General features: G+C 36.9%; 1 protein-coding gene and 1 non-coding gene across 2 annotated transcripts in view; one reads left to right on the top strand and one right to left on the bottom strand.

Moving 5' to 3' along the window:
• The window catches only part of LOC125225268 (tyrosine-protein kinase Drl-like), a 60,203-nt gene extending 50,219 nt beyond the window's left edge, over positions 1-9,984 (bottom strand). Inside the window, exon 1 of the mRNA XM_048128885.1 lies at positions 9,550-9,984. Coding sequence (XP_047984842.1) covers positions 9,550-9,673 — 124 coding nt within the window. The 5' untranslated portion in view covers positions 9,674-9,984. The remainder of the gene's footprint in view (positions 1-9,549) is intronic.
• Positions 9,985-12,444: 2,460 nt separating this feature from the next.
• Trnad-guc lies at positions 12,445-12,516 on the top strand. Its single transcript has one exon. It is a non-coding gene; the product is annotated as a tRNA-Asp (tRNA).
• Positions 12,517-14,032: the final 1,516 nt, after the last annotated feature.

Genomic DNA, 14,032 nt, shown 5'->3' on the forward strand with positions numbered 1-14,032 from the left:
TCTGGATTTATTAAGTCAGGAGTAACAGTATATTTTACTCGGAACAAGACTGACCGTATGGGGAATATGGGGATTCCATACGAATGTTAGTCTTGCCACTCTTGCCCCAGTCTAAAGAAAGTCGGATATTAATACTAGACAGCAGACATGAGGATATGTATTTAAGGGTCTAGAGTACCTATTAGAGGTAAATAAAAAACGTCGGCATCAGGTACATGCATTTTCGGTACGTGCCAGCCCTACGTCTAAGCCTCGCTCTCCGTAATTGAAAATAACGAGTTGCATATTCATGTAACGCGCATAATCCCGGCTGTCGCCCGCGGCTCGGCTCCGAACCTAATTCTATTTCTGCGTGCGAGTGCCCCTAAGTGCTGAATGCTTATGCTGGATTTGTACCAAAATTATGCGCGACTGTCAGTGCTCAGGACTCTAGTGTTCTTTGTGGGGGTTAGTTACTGTGCACGTTAAATAGGCTTTAGTTGCATTCTGTTATTTTAACTAGTTACAATGGTAACATTATGTACTACAACGATCTACTAGCCCAGACCTTAGCTAGCTAATCGACAGAAGCCAAACAACAAAAGATTCAGATGCTAGTAACGATTGCTCTTCTTTCAACGATTGTCATCTTATTTGAAGAAAGGTCTACTGATTGGCTACTAAACTTTGACATTTCTATTGTTAGGTTAAAAGTTACGTGGTGACCTGGTTTCATCAAAAATATGTCCGTAATTTTATTTAACCGTAACTTTAAATCAAAACCCAAAATATTTTGGTTGGTTGTTGGTTTGTTTGTAATTATACCTTTTTAATTCGAATCACGGAGCCGAATCGTGGTCTAAGTGCAGCTTAACCCGCAGGTACGTCCACAGGGACACCTCGGATAAAAACCGGGCCCAACCTCCCGTGAAATTAAATTTATTTAGGCCCACTCCACGTCACTCGTGTCAACGCTGTTTACATAACGAATAGTTCCCGAACGCGCCCATATTTATATAACGCCGTCGGTTTATTGAAATATTTCATTGTTAATTCTTATAACGACTTCTCTGCTTAGGGGCGAGATCACAACTACTGCCACTAAATGAAAAAAGATATAAGTGTTGATGCAATGAACGTTTATGGATCTTTTTGGCTTAACACAGCAGGCGCCCTGAATGCAGCATTAATAGTATTTATTATAATAACAAAGAGAGGTTTTATGTATATCCCCGGGCTCTTTATTGAGTCTTTCTCCTAGTACCTGCAGAAAAAAATTAGAAATGTGTCCGGATGTGAAGGATAAGCCATAGGACAGGGCAGTTTACACGTAGAACAGGGAATAGATGTTGGCATAGGTCGGAGAGATCGTATACTGTAGATAAGGGAGATATCGCCGGAAATACCCTTCACACCAACCTTCAGCCCTAAACAAATTGCAGTAATAATCTGTGTCAACCATTGTTGACAAATGATAAGAGTTCTTAAGTTGGGTATTCGTTTTAGTCACCAGGATTTGGTTCTATTTGGGAGGTCCAAAGATTTAAGTACTTACATTTGTAATGCATTAAATTGTTCAACTATCTGTAACTTTTATTGAAGCAAAAACGTAATCATCCCAAGCGAATCCTATAATTTTTCAGTAAGTGAAATGACTCATGGCAACATGGCCTGTTCCGAAGTTCAATTCCCATTTATCTTTATGAGATGCACTAATCAACTTTGATTACTCGAACATTTAAATGCAGCATGTGGTCACACGGCATACGGTACTAAAGCCAGTTATGGTAGATTGGTAGGTAACCGTGTGAAGAGGTTACGGTGTCTAGACGAAACCTTACACGACCACCAAGTATCAAGTTACTTAAGTTTACTTGATTTTTTTTTTATTTTTTATCGCCCACCGCAGTTCTAGCCATGAAACTTAAGCCGTAATAATAAGATCTTCTTACCGCTGGATGCTGTAACGTTAGAACTGGTATTTTTTGTGTTTTCTATTGTGGATACCTGATAGGCAAATTACTGGTCTAATTATCCGTCAGATGGATTTACGACTGAATGCATTTGTGGTTGGTAATGTTGGCATACTTCCATAGGTACTTGTTAGCATAATTGAAAGGCAATTGTTATCTATTACGATATTGTGCCAGTCAGTTCATCATAAAGGCAAATAGCGTTGTAGAGTGGTTGTATAACTTGTAGAATATATTACCGCAACGTTTACTAATGCAACGTACGCTACAAGAAAATTAAGAACACCTGCTATTTTCCATCCCTAATAATGCATTAGTAATATAATGCTAGCGATGTAAACTGCAGGAATTTCCATTAATTCAATTATCTGGTGGTGTACATCAAGGAAGCCCGCGCCCGCGCCGGGTGCTCGTGAAACAATGCGCCCGCGCACCTCTTCAGATTTTACGACGAAATACACAGACGGCCAGCGGTTTGGGACAAATTGACCAATTTGCCAACAATAACAAGGCATAATAAGAGAACGGAACAATCATTGTTGAGTAAAAGAAATCATAATGACCCACCTAACAGTAACTCATATTAAAAAAATTCATAAATAATGAGGTTAACGATATCGTTATTTACGTTGTAAATGAGTTTGGAAACCTATATTTTTACGCCGTTTTTAACGCCAAAATTATATTCACATAATAATACATAATATTTAAATAAAATTGTGAGATTTGTGAAGCAGGATTCAATTAATAGAACGTACGAGGAGGTACTCGTACGAGTTGTAAGTTAAATTCTAATTGATTCTTGCATTTTATTATCTAATAGTTTCGGAAATCGTTATACACATATTTTGTTTTATTTTTATACTGCTTTATTTTGACTCGTTTTTCTATGGCTTGCGCCATCGCCGACTACAAGGATTCAGATGAGCGATAGTGTTCAACCATAAACCATGCTGTCGTCTGATACGCCCAGCCAGCATCCTCTCCGCACTAACTTATCATTATCATCGTTCTGCAAAGACTTTCATTATTGCAGGCACCTGCAATAATCTGCTACACAGCCGTACAGTCTGCTGCAATAATATAACGTACCTATGTTACAGGCGGCAAAAATATCTTATAAGTACGATCAAATTTCTAGGGAAATCAGAGCTTGTTACATATTTTTACGGTCGTTGACAAAATATTTATAGTCGGCAGTAACAGATCAGAATGCGTAAGTAAATAATCAACATTTTTCTAATGACCTACGATACAAATATGTCTCCACGTGCATAATATTATAATCCTATTTTGAATTAGCCGGAATTATTGTAAACAAAGGTGTGGCCGGTGCTATAAAAAATTTGCACCATTCGAGGTATTAAAATTGCCGATATTTTACAAGTTTATTAAAAATCTTTACATATTTATTACACAAATAATGACTCTGTTTAAACGAAAATAAATTTCAACACAAAACGTTTTGGTATATTCCGATCGCCACTCGACTATCTGAAGGTTGTCTGTAAGAGACCGCTGTTTTAGCGATAAGACCGCCTGTTGTTACCTACCATGTTGTATCTGTTCTGAATTATGTTTCTCTTTTCTCCTGTAGTGTGCAATAAAGTATTTTATTATTATTATATTTATTGAAATTAAGAAGCCGTTTTTGTCGGGTACTTTGTTAATTGCTCTGGTATCACTGTGGAAATGAACCTGGGCGACCAAGTAGCGGGCCGCTAAACATTATTTTTCAGCAACTTTCGAGACTAGGTGGTAGTGAATTTTAATGGCTAATTAAAACCGACTTCAAATACGATGGTGCAAAATAAGGGGGTTATAAATTTAATTATTGGTTTTGTAAGTATCTGATATGACAGAACTTCGTCCATTTTGGACCGACTTTTACTTTGACTTGCATGGGATCATAACATAATATACTTAACAGTCATCGTGTTCGATTGGTTCACGATTTTAAGTGTGTAATAGAGTGATCGTTAATAACTGGTTACAAGTTATTTGTTTTTCCGTCGGCCCTTACTTTGAGAACCCCTGACTTGAGCTGCGCGTGTTACTTTGACAGTGACAGCAGTTTGTTTACGTTTATTCCGTTCAATTCGTAACGGAAGTATAGTCTAATCTGTGACAAACACTTTGAAGCGGAACTGAGATATAAGATATTGGCTTCGTGCGAAGTGCATGGAGGGGGTAAGCAAAGCGATCGCAGTGCTTGCGGTGGTCAAAATCGACACTGATTGTGGTTGTCATCTATCAAAACTCATAAAATATAATACAATGTGTAATGTTTGATATGGGGCATCAATGTTGTTTCGTTGTCAATTGTACAAATAATGGCATAAATAGTCGTTGCACGTTCTATGCGTTTCTTAGAGCACACTGGAAATTGGATCAAAGAACTAAATGGATAGCTACGGTGAAAAGAAAACGTAAGTGACATGTCAAAACAAAACATTGTAATAAATTATATTTAAGCTTTGTTTACCTAATATTGTTCAATACGCTGTTAGTATTTTTCCTGCCGTAAAAGATTATGCTTGAAGATTCAGGCCTAGCCTGGGAATAGGCCCGTGTCGGATATTTCTGCGGCCGCGGACATGACTAGGTACTTACGTTTAGATTTGTTTTATATGGCATGAACGGGACGGAGGTTTAGCGAATACCATATCACTAGCTCGAAGAACTTGTACCATTACTCCTATGTTCTTCAAGATTCCTTATATGCCCTGCCAGCACCAATTTATTGACTCTTTCTGTAGTCTGGGGTTGGAAGTTTATACCGTGAGTAATGCTTTGGAAACTGATTTTTGGTATTATATCCATGTCTTTATAATCTATCTACCTAAATTACTCTAGAAATAGTAGCTCTTGTTATTCGATTTATTTAAAATTAACGAAAAATCTTTAAAATATAATGTTTGTTTAAATGTCATTTTTTGACATTTTCCAATTCAAGTTCACATGGTAGTGAGCGTAATTGTCGTGCACGTAGCCAATAACTGAAAAAAAAAATTTAGGGTTACGGATTTTTTTGGCAAGTTGTTGTAAAAGGTTGTTTCATAAGGCTGCTATTGTTGCTGAATAGAATCATGTATTTGTTTTCATAAATAGACTCACAATATTAGTATCTGTAGTAGTATTTCTGGACTGTCGCTATCTTAACAGCCACGCGCAATTGTCTGAAGTTATTTTAATGTCGCAGACAGTCACTACATACTAAAACAGAACGTCTGAAAGAACACATTCCTACATTATAATGTGATATGCATTATCATGTTGCTGTTCCCACGGCGTCATCGAAGGCTCAGCTTTATAGACGTGTAGGTGTTTCAACATTGACATCTACCAATTCTTATAAATCGCTTATTTAGCGCGAATACAAGTTCAGTTTTGCAATTATGTTATTTCTCGGAAGGTGATATATTCAAACGTGTTAGGAGCTGACTTTAGGCGTCGCTTATTGGCCGAGATCCATGGAATATCCATAAATGTCAACAGAAATAAATTACAACTAACCACCAACCGATCCGGCCGCCCGATACGAGCAACATGCCGTTCGAAATTTACGGATATCGAATAAAGATGTGAGATATGGTAATTTTTATATTCGTGTCGTTATCGATAAATTACCCACATTTCAAAACGAATGTGTGAAACTGCTTATAAGCGTATATTTGTTTTTTTAAACGCGATCAAAATACATTCGGCGTGGGCGATTTCATTAACGCTAATGTGATACCGTTGCCAAGGAACGGTTTTTAGGTTTGTGTTTTTTAATAAATATTAGCGTAGTCCAATTTTCATCTCTTGTATAATCTATAATAGGCATCTAAACGGTTATTATGAGAGTCATAATCATAAAGATTGTAAAATATAAACTTGTTAGACAGATACAGAAAGTTTTACTATAAATTTCTCTCGATGGCAGTTACTTGGTTCAAATAAAATTAATTATAAATAATAAACGATTATTTATACCTACTCAATTTTAAATAAAATTATATACCTTCTCAAGTACTCACATTTTAATATGTTAGCTGTCGTATTTTTAAATAGTTCAAAGGCAATGACTACTTGCCTAAGTAGGTAAGCGCTACTGGTGACAAAATGGTGTACGTCCTTCAAGAAACCGTACGTAGCTCATTATTGTTTTGTGATTATAATTTCTAAGCAAGAACAAGAGGAGATGTTAGAGACGGGGACAAAGACGAAGTGCTCTTACCCAGCAGGTTACAATAGGGAATGGACAAAAACTGTTAATGTGAGGCACGGGTACCTGCGCGGACGCACGCTTGTAAATCTGTCATTCCTTATCTGAATGGACATGACGAGGGAAGGTATATTGTTGTGACGTCCCCTAATTAAAAGAAGAGATTAAATTTCCCAAAAAAATGAGCGACATTTTAATTCTTCACGCTGTTTACATACAGTAATTGCTTAGGAGGGAATTAAATTTGGACTGATAAGCTGTCTGAGATTAAGTTGGGAGGATTAAGTTGCCCGCATGGTTGAGTCGGGTTTAAAGTCGTCGGTAGGTACTGTTAGTTATTAATCCTGATCCTACTTAGGGAGATTGTCTTAGTCACGATTATTATGCCGGAAAGCTGAGGTTTGAACCGTTTAAAGCTGGTTGAATGGCCGGTTCACGCGTCTAAACCTTATTCCCATGTCCTAGCTGTGTCTATTTTGCGTGTTTTCCGGTGTACCTGTCTAGAATAGCCTGATAATAGTTATTTGTTATACAAGGGGGCAAAGTTGTATTTTAACGCCGAGTGTGGAATTGAAAAACGAGCAAGTGAAAGGATTCTATAGTTGAACCACGAGCGAAGCGAGTGGTTCGAGAATAGAATCCTGAACTTGCGAGTTTTTTAACACACGAGAAGTAAAATACATTTGCACCCGAGTGTAACACAAAACTTTTCCCCTCAATATAGCGAGGAAACTACAACGCAAAAAATGCGTTTATCACTGCTTCCAGTAGTTCCACAGGTGGTAAATCATCTTTATTACTAGATTCACCTACTCATATTAATTTTAAAGCAGTTAATTTGACTTTATTCAAGGTCAAATTACTTTACCCACTAGTGGATAAAATGCGTTTTTACCCGCTGGTATTAAAGGACAAAACACGTGTTTCCGAGCTAGTGAGGGGAAAAGTATTTTTTCATAATCTTTATCAGGCATTTTGTACGATACATGTACAACTCTCAACAACAACGGTTAGGTAAGGCTTATTACCTAGTTATTAAGTTGGCCTTCTGTTAGTTTTACTGTTCTGTGTGTGTGAAACTTCTGAATTTGCGACCGTTTGACATATAGGTCAAACGGTCGCAAATCGTGAACCAACTTTTTCTTGCCTGTTATTGCCATGGTTACGGTCCCCTGAGTCACATTAATTTTATGCAAAATTATGCTACTTAAACTACGCAGGTTAACAAGGTTTTCCTTAATTTGCTACCTACAAACATGGACTCCATGCATGCTTGCATAATTTCAGTAGCATAACTTTGCATAAAACCAGCGTGACTCAGGGGACCGTAACCTTGGCAATAACAGGCAAGAAAAAGATGATTCACCCACATACAAAGTATGTAGTTGCATGAGGTGAGACTTGCACATTGCGTCCGCCTGTTCCAAAACCGATCTCATTTCTAGGAAACTCCTTATAGAAAAAAAACGAAAAAAGCCTTCTCCGAATAAAACGCGTGACACGTTTCTGAAAGGCACCTTTGTCAAGTGAACTCAAATAAAGGCTTTGAGCCCTGTTTGATTGTCCGCTCTGAAAGCTGTGAAGCATATTTTGCTTAACGAAATTGGTGTGAAACGAGATTATAGGTAACCCGGTTATTGAACTTTTAAATTGTAAAAAGAATTACATATTCTGACAAAGTGATGACATTTTAAAATGAAATAAAAAATAGGTATATATTACCTATGTATATATGATTCCTAAGAGACATTCTTACAAAATTTACAGCCTCAGGGGAGTAGGTTTTTAAGGGATTTGTGGGAATCTACCAGCTGTCAACTACAACTATACCTACATAGTAAGTTTATTTATTTATTTATTTATTTAAACTTTATTGCACAGTAAAAAAAATGTACAAAAGGCGAACTTAATGCCAGAAGGCATTCTCTACCAGCTAACCTTTGGGCCAAACAGAGATCTATAAGAGCTTAATAGGTGCAGGAAATGTCGCAATGACGAGAAATGGAATACCTACTAAATAACCATAAATGATTATATATATCATACAGCTTACTATTATATATATTAAAAAATATACATACTTAAAATAATATAGATACCTACTTACAAATACACATAAATATACATACGTAACATTATATATACATAAATAAATATATATATCTGCCTTATAATTATTAAGACTCTTAGTTATGAGACTTTTCTAAAAGATGTCTGCGCAACTTGATCTTAAACAGAGACTTGGTCTGACTTTGCCTTATGTCAAGAGGGAGATCATTCCAAAGACGAATCGCATGCATAGTGAAAGAGTTGGACATGGATCCGGAGCGATAGAGAGGCACTGACAAAATGAGTTTCCGAGAGGAACGAAGCTCACGGCCCGGCTGTGCGGTGACAAACTGAAATTTAGACCGCAGGTACTCCGGTATTGCTGGGTCATTTAGTATACTGTACAGCATACACAGCACTCTGAGGCTCCTGCGGTCCCGTATTCGGAGCCAATTAAGTTTCCGGCGATAGATGGAGATATGATCGTACTTTAAGTTCTATTTGTTCTGTTTGTATACTTGTTTGCCACCGACGTAGTATAAAAAAAAAAAAAAAAAAAAATTCACATTCAAAATAAGACAAATCACTAACAACTCTGAAACGAATACCTGTGCTTATCACACCAATGATACCTTTTGGAATTTATATTAACTTTTAGCCTAAGCCTAGGCTAGGTAGTACAACTATTGCTGACAGGACAGGGTCAAAATCAGACAGGACCTCAAAAAGGTGCGTGGTAAACAGATCTAAAGCCAGACTTATGCTAAGAAAACACCTCGACCGCATAGCATCTCAATTCTCAGCACAGTGTTTACCAATTAATTCTCGTTGGCTCCGTATTCCGATATTTTCAAATACATTGTTCGCAATCAAACGGTTTCGTTTATCGGATAGGTAGTGGATATGATATAGTATTTATAGGTAGTTAGGTAGGTACTTGCATTTGTTGCGCATGATAAGATAAATTTCATAGTTCTGTTATTTTACCACTTAGAATTAGATAATTCTGATTAACTTATTTTTGCAGCTGCATCAAAGGGGTTAAGTGTTGCAGATGCAAGGTAATGAGGCCTCATTATGTCAACAATAACAGCGTTGTAGTGTTATGATAGTCGTGTTGACAAACAACTATACGACGTGTATCGTACCAAACAAACAATGTTTTTGATCGTTTCTTAACCAAACGAACAACAATACTTAAACAGAGCTGTAGCTCCAATCCAATACCATACCGGCTTAACTTTATAGGTTATGTGTTGCTTTATGAATGCAAGATTCACATTCATTATAAGTGATTTTCAAATAGATGCATGAGCACATTAGAATCATTTGACTTACCTAGTAGTCTCCATACTTCTGCACTACTCAGGTAAACATTGAGATGAGCCAAACACGAGGGCAGCAAGAACACAAAAATATACCACTTCATCGTTCCACCTTTTCCTTTCAGTTTCTCATACATAAACGAAACCGTCAACCTTCATCTCAGTCTCAAATGTTCACAAACAACACAATATTCAATTTTATTTCACATTTTCAAACACCGTCCAAATCAACGAAGCAGTTCTCGCCGATACAAGATTATACACTCGAATAAAACGTAACAAATTTACAAGAAACACTGCTAACGTAGGATTCATATAGTTTAGTAGCGAACGTTATTAACTTTATTCATAAAAACATTGTTCCGATAGCTTATATTGACGAATTCTGTTTATAAACAATGAAATTATCAATGTTGTTGTACAAAAACGTGCGACACAACCGCCCAGCAACGCTGCTTTAATCAAACTAGTTTTTGTTTCGTGCGATGCTCGCATGGCATTGCATCTCGGCAAAGGCGATTCACCCACCCTTTGGACTTGGACCGGTGTTCGTTTTGGAACCGTCCCACGTGCGATGAGCTTGCATTGAGTCGACGTAGTTTTGATAAAATTTGCCAGATGGCGCTGTTATCAATATGAGCGCGACTGATTAGAAAAATTAAGAATAATTTATTTTATTTGTAAAACTCAACTAGAAAAGTATACAAACATTTATAAGATTATTTAAATAACAATACACTTAATATCTACAAATAAAACATAGGTGACTATTTATCAAACTACAACTAAGTACATATTATAAAAACAACTTTACAAATGTTTAGAAATTGTCACAGTTCTTCCAATTTTAATTAAAATATTCAAAGTACCCAACCTAACAAATGATGATGAGGGAATATAGAGCCGTTGAACCGTGAGCCGCGTGAGCGTTCTTATTTGCTTCTAATGAGGTCTGATCTGGGTCCGGGCTCCGGGACCACCCACGAACTGCTACCGGACCGAACCGCTAAATGGAACGATCTAACATGCACTAATCAATTCAATTAATGAAACAGTAGTCAGAATCAGAAATGTAAAACGAAGGCATTTGGACTTCAACATTATTATTTTTAGTTTTAAACTTTAGACTCACTGTTAGGTTAGGTTGATAAAATTAAAATCCAGATTTAAGCTTCAAAACGATCTATTATTACTTAGAAATTTAAGTAATAATTAGCACCTTATCTTATACTTTTAAACGAGCAATTCTTGTATATTTATTTATTTATTTATTTATTTATTTATTTATATATATATTTATTTACACTGACGATCTCGGAAACCGCTCTAACGATTTCGCAGAAATTTGTTATGTGGGGGTTTTTGGGGGTGAAAAATCGGTCTAACTTATCCTTAGGTCCCGGAAAACGCGAATTTTCGAGTTTTCATGAGTTTTTCTTCGCGCGCCATCTCGTGTGCAGTAGTTGTACTGTTAAGACAGAATTCTTTCGGTTGATGTAAGTACTATTTATTGCAAACACTAGATGGCGACACAGGTCAAGGCTAAAACGAATAGAAAAATACACTATTTGAGTTTTTGTGGCGAAATGCGCGCCATCTCGTGTGGAGTAGTTGTGTTGTTAAGGCTGAGAATTCTTTCGCTCGATGTAGGTACTATTCATTTTTGAACTAGATGGCGACACATGTCAAGGATACGAAACAGAACCGAGCGAAGCTCGGTTGCCCAGATATTTTATATTTAAATTGCCGGCAATGCGTTAGCAAGCCTGTTGAATCCTTTAAAATTGCTGACTCCGGGGGATCACCTCTTTGGCTGCCATCATGTTCATTGTTCATTCTAGATTTGTCGCTCATTCAGGTAGGTACTCAAGTAGGTGCCTGCCTAGTATACCTACTAGGCCATTAGTAGCTAGAGTACTACACATAAGCAGACGAATTATAGTAGGTATTAGGTAATGTAAGTAGCAAGAAGCAAACTAGTTTATTTTTTACTCTAAAACAATCTCCATATGCAATTACTTCGTATACTCTCGACAGATAATATGAAGCAAGACCGATAATAGACGATAATCTTGTGGGATGCCAACCTGAATTAACATGAGATCATTTTCTACCGTAATCAACGTACCAACTCACGGAGACGAAATAAGCTTGTTTGTTTCTGGTGTAATTTCCACGGAAATTATTCTTAAAAGTACCAATATAAATATGACCGCAATTTCCTTAAGAACTGTGGGTAGTCAGAGCTCTCATTATGCTGGATCCGTGCTCGCTTGGTATAAAAGTAGTTGAAGTGAGTAGAGCTAAATTACAGGGTGCTGAGATCTGTAATAAGTCTGCGATCGGCCTTTAACAAGTCTTGTTTGCTTGTTATTAGTTACCCTTGTCTGCTTGAGTACTAAATAACATCTCATAAATTTTGTGTAGGTATAGGTACCTAGCCTTTTCAAAAGACCATTATTATGTAGGGATACCTACCTCTACCTACATTTCTTGGCAAAGACGTATTTTTAACCCCCGACGCAAAAACGAAGGGGTGTTATAAGTTTGACGTGTCTGTCTGTGTGTATGTGTGTATGTCTGTCTGTCTGTCTGTGTGTGTGTCTGTCTGTGGCATCGTAGCTCTCGAACGGATGAACCGATTTTGATGTAGTTTTTTTTTTGTCTGAAAGCTGAGTTAGTCGGGAGTGTTCTTAGCCATGTTTCATGAAAATCGGTCCACTAGGTCGCGGTCGGGGGTTTTTTCAAAATTTTAATTTTGTTTGTGAATGTATGTAGTTGTATTGTAAAATATTCGTCCCTAGCTGCTTCTGTATCAATCAACAACATTGAACATCAACAGACAACAATTTTATTAATTCACTATAAGTAAAATCAGGTAATGATAAAATTCAACACTAATTCCAAGTCTTCGGTAGTATAGTGGTAAGTATCCCCGCCTGTCACGCGGGAGACCGGGGTTCGATTCCCCGCCGGAGAGATCACCTTTTTGCTTTTACATTTTTAACATAATCATATCTCATCATTAGACTTTTTATTTTATTTCTTAAATGAATGTATTGCGCCTGGCACGAGAATGTTAACAGTAGGTTTATAAAAATATTATGAGGTCTAACTAGAGAACCAGACAGAGTAATTTATGAATGCATAGTTAGTTGCATACAAAACAGTTGTTTTGCAAAAAATATAATTTATGATATTATCTGGTTGACGGATAATTACATTTATAAATAAATAACTACAATACAACAATATTTATTGAGAACTACTGTACTATTAATTGCAACGCCCTCTACCGAACATGTGTTACACGATGAGAATTTGAACTAAATGTAGTGACTAGTGCTGCCACCTGTTAAAATTGACTTGAGACTACAATAGATGGCTGTACTGCGCTATGATTTGATGGATTTCTGATTAGATTTTTATAGATGGCGCCAATATGGGCTTTACGGTTCACGGTAAAGCCTTTCCGTATACTTAGTAAGAATTAATAAAGTATAAAAGTTCCCTGTCACTACGCTCATGATTATAGTTTAGAATTCTTTGTTTCGTCATAGATTAAATATAACAAGATCATACCATCCCATACATTAAAATGCGACCGCCTACGAACGCGCTTACACTCCACCACACATAGATGGCGCCACAAAAAAATGCCTTGTTGCCACCGATTATTTGTAGATTGGCATGAAGTGTCAATTCCGAGCCGTAAATCTATGTCAAAAGTGACACTTAACACCATCTACAAGTATAATCGAAAGCTACAAGACATTTTTTTTGTGGCGCCATCTATGTGTGGTGGAGTGTAAGCGCGGTCTTAGGCGGTCGCATTTTAATGTATGGGATGGTATGATCTTGTTATATTTAATTTATGGTTTCGTTTATGATTCAATGCGGCGTGCATTGAATCGTAAACGAATTTTACATATGTAATTTTGCTCCCTTGTTTTGTGACACGTAATTACCTTTTCCTCTCACTAGCTCGAAAACACGTGTTTTGTCATTTGATACCAGCGGGTAAAATAGTTTGACCATGAATAAAGTCGAATTAACTGCTTTAAAATTGATAAAAGTAGGTGAATCTAGTAATAAAGATGATTTACCACCTGTGGAACTACTGGAAGCAGTGATAAACGCATTTTTTGCGTTGTAGTTTCTTCGCTATAGTGAGGGGAAAAGTTTTGTGTTACACTCGGGTGCAAATGTATTTTACTTCTCGCGTGTTAAAATACAACTTTGCCCCCTTGTATTACAAATAACTATTTTTAATAAAAACTGTGTTAACCAGTTATTAAGAGAGGGAATACATATATTTCCCATAATAATAATATGATCTCTTTAAATCAAAGTTCTCGGTACGCTCTGGAGGAATATATTAAATAATAAGTATGAAGCTAGGCTAAGTATACGAAATCAAAGGGCCTACGTTGGTTTACCGGGTTCTGTGCGAGTTGAGCTTGCTGGAAAAGGCCTCTGCGTTGGTGGTTCTTCTG

The sequence above is a fragment of the Leguminivora glycinivorella genome, chromosome 4 (assembly GCF_023078275.1).
Source record: "Leguminivora glycinivorella isolate SPB_JAAS2020 chromosome 4, LegGlyc_1.1, whole genome shotgun sequence".
In the NCBI taxonomy this organism is placed as follows: domain Eukaryota; kingdom Metazoa; phylum Arthropoda; class Insecta; order Lepidoptera; family Tortricidae; genus Leguminivora; species Leguminivora glycinivorella.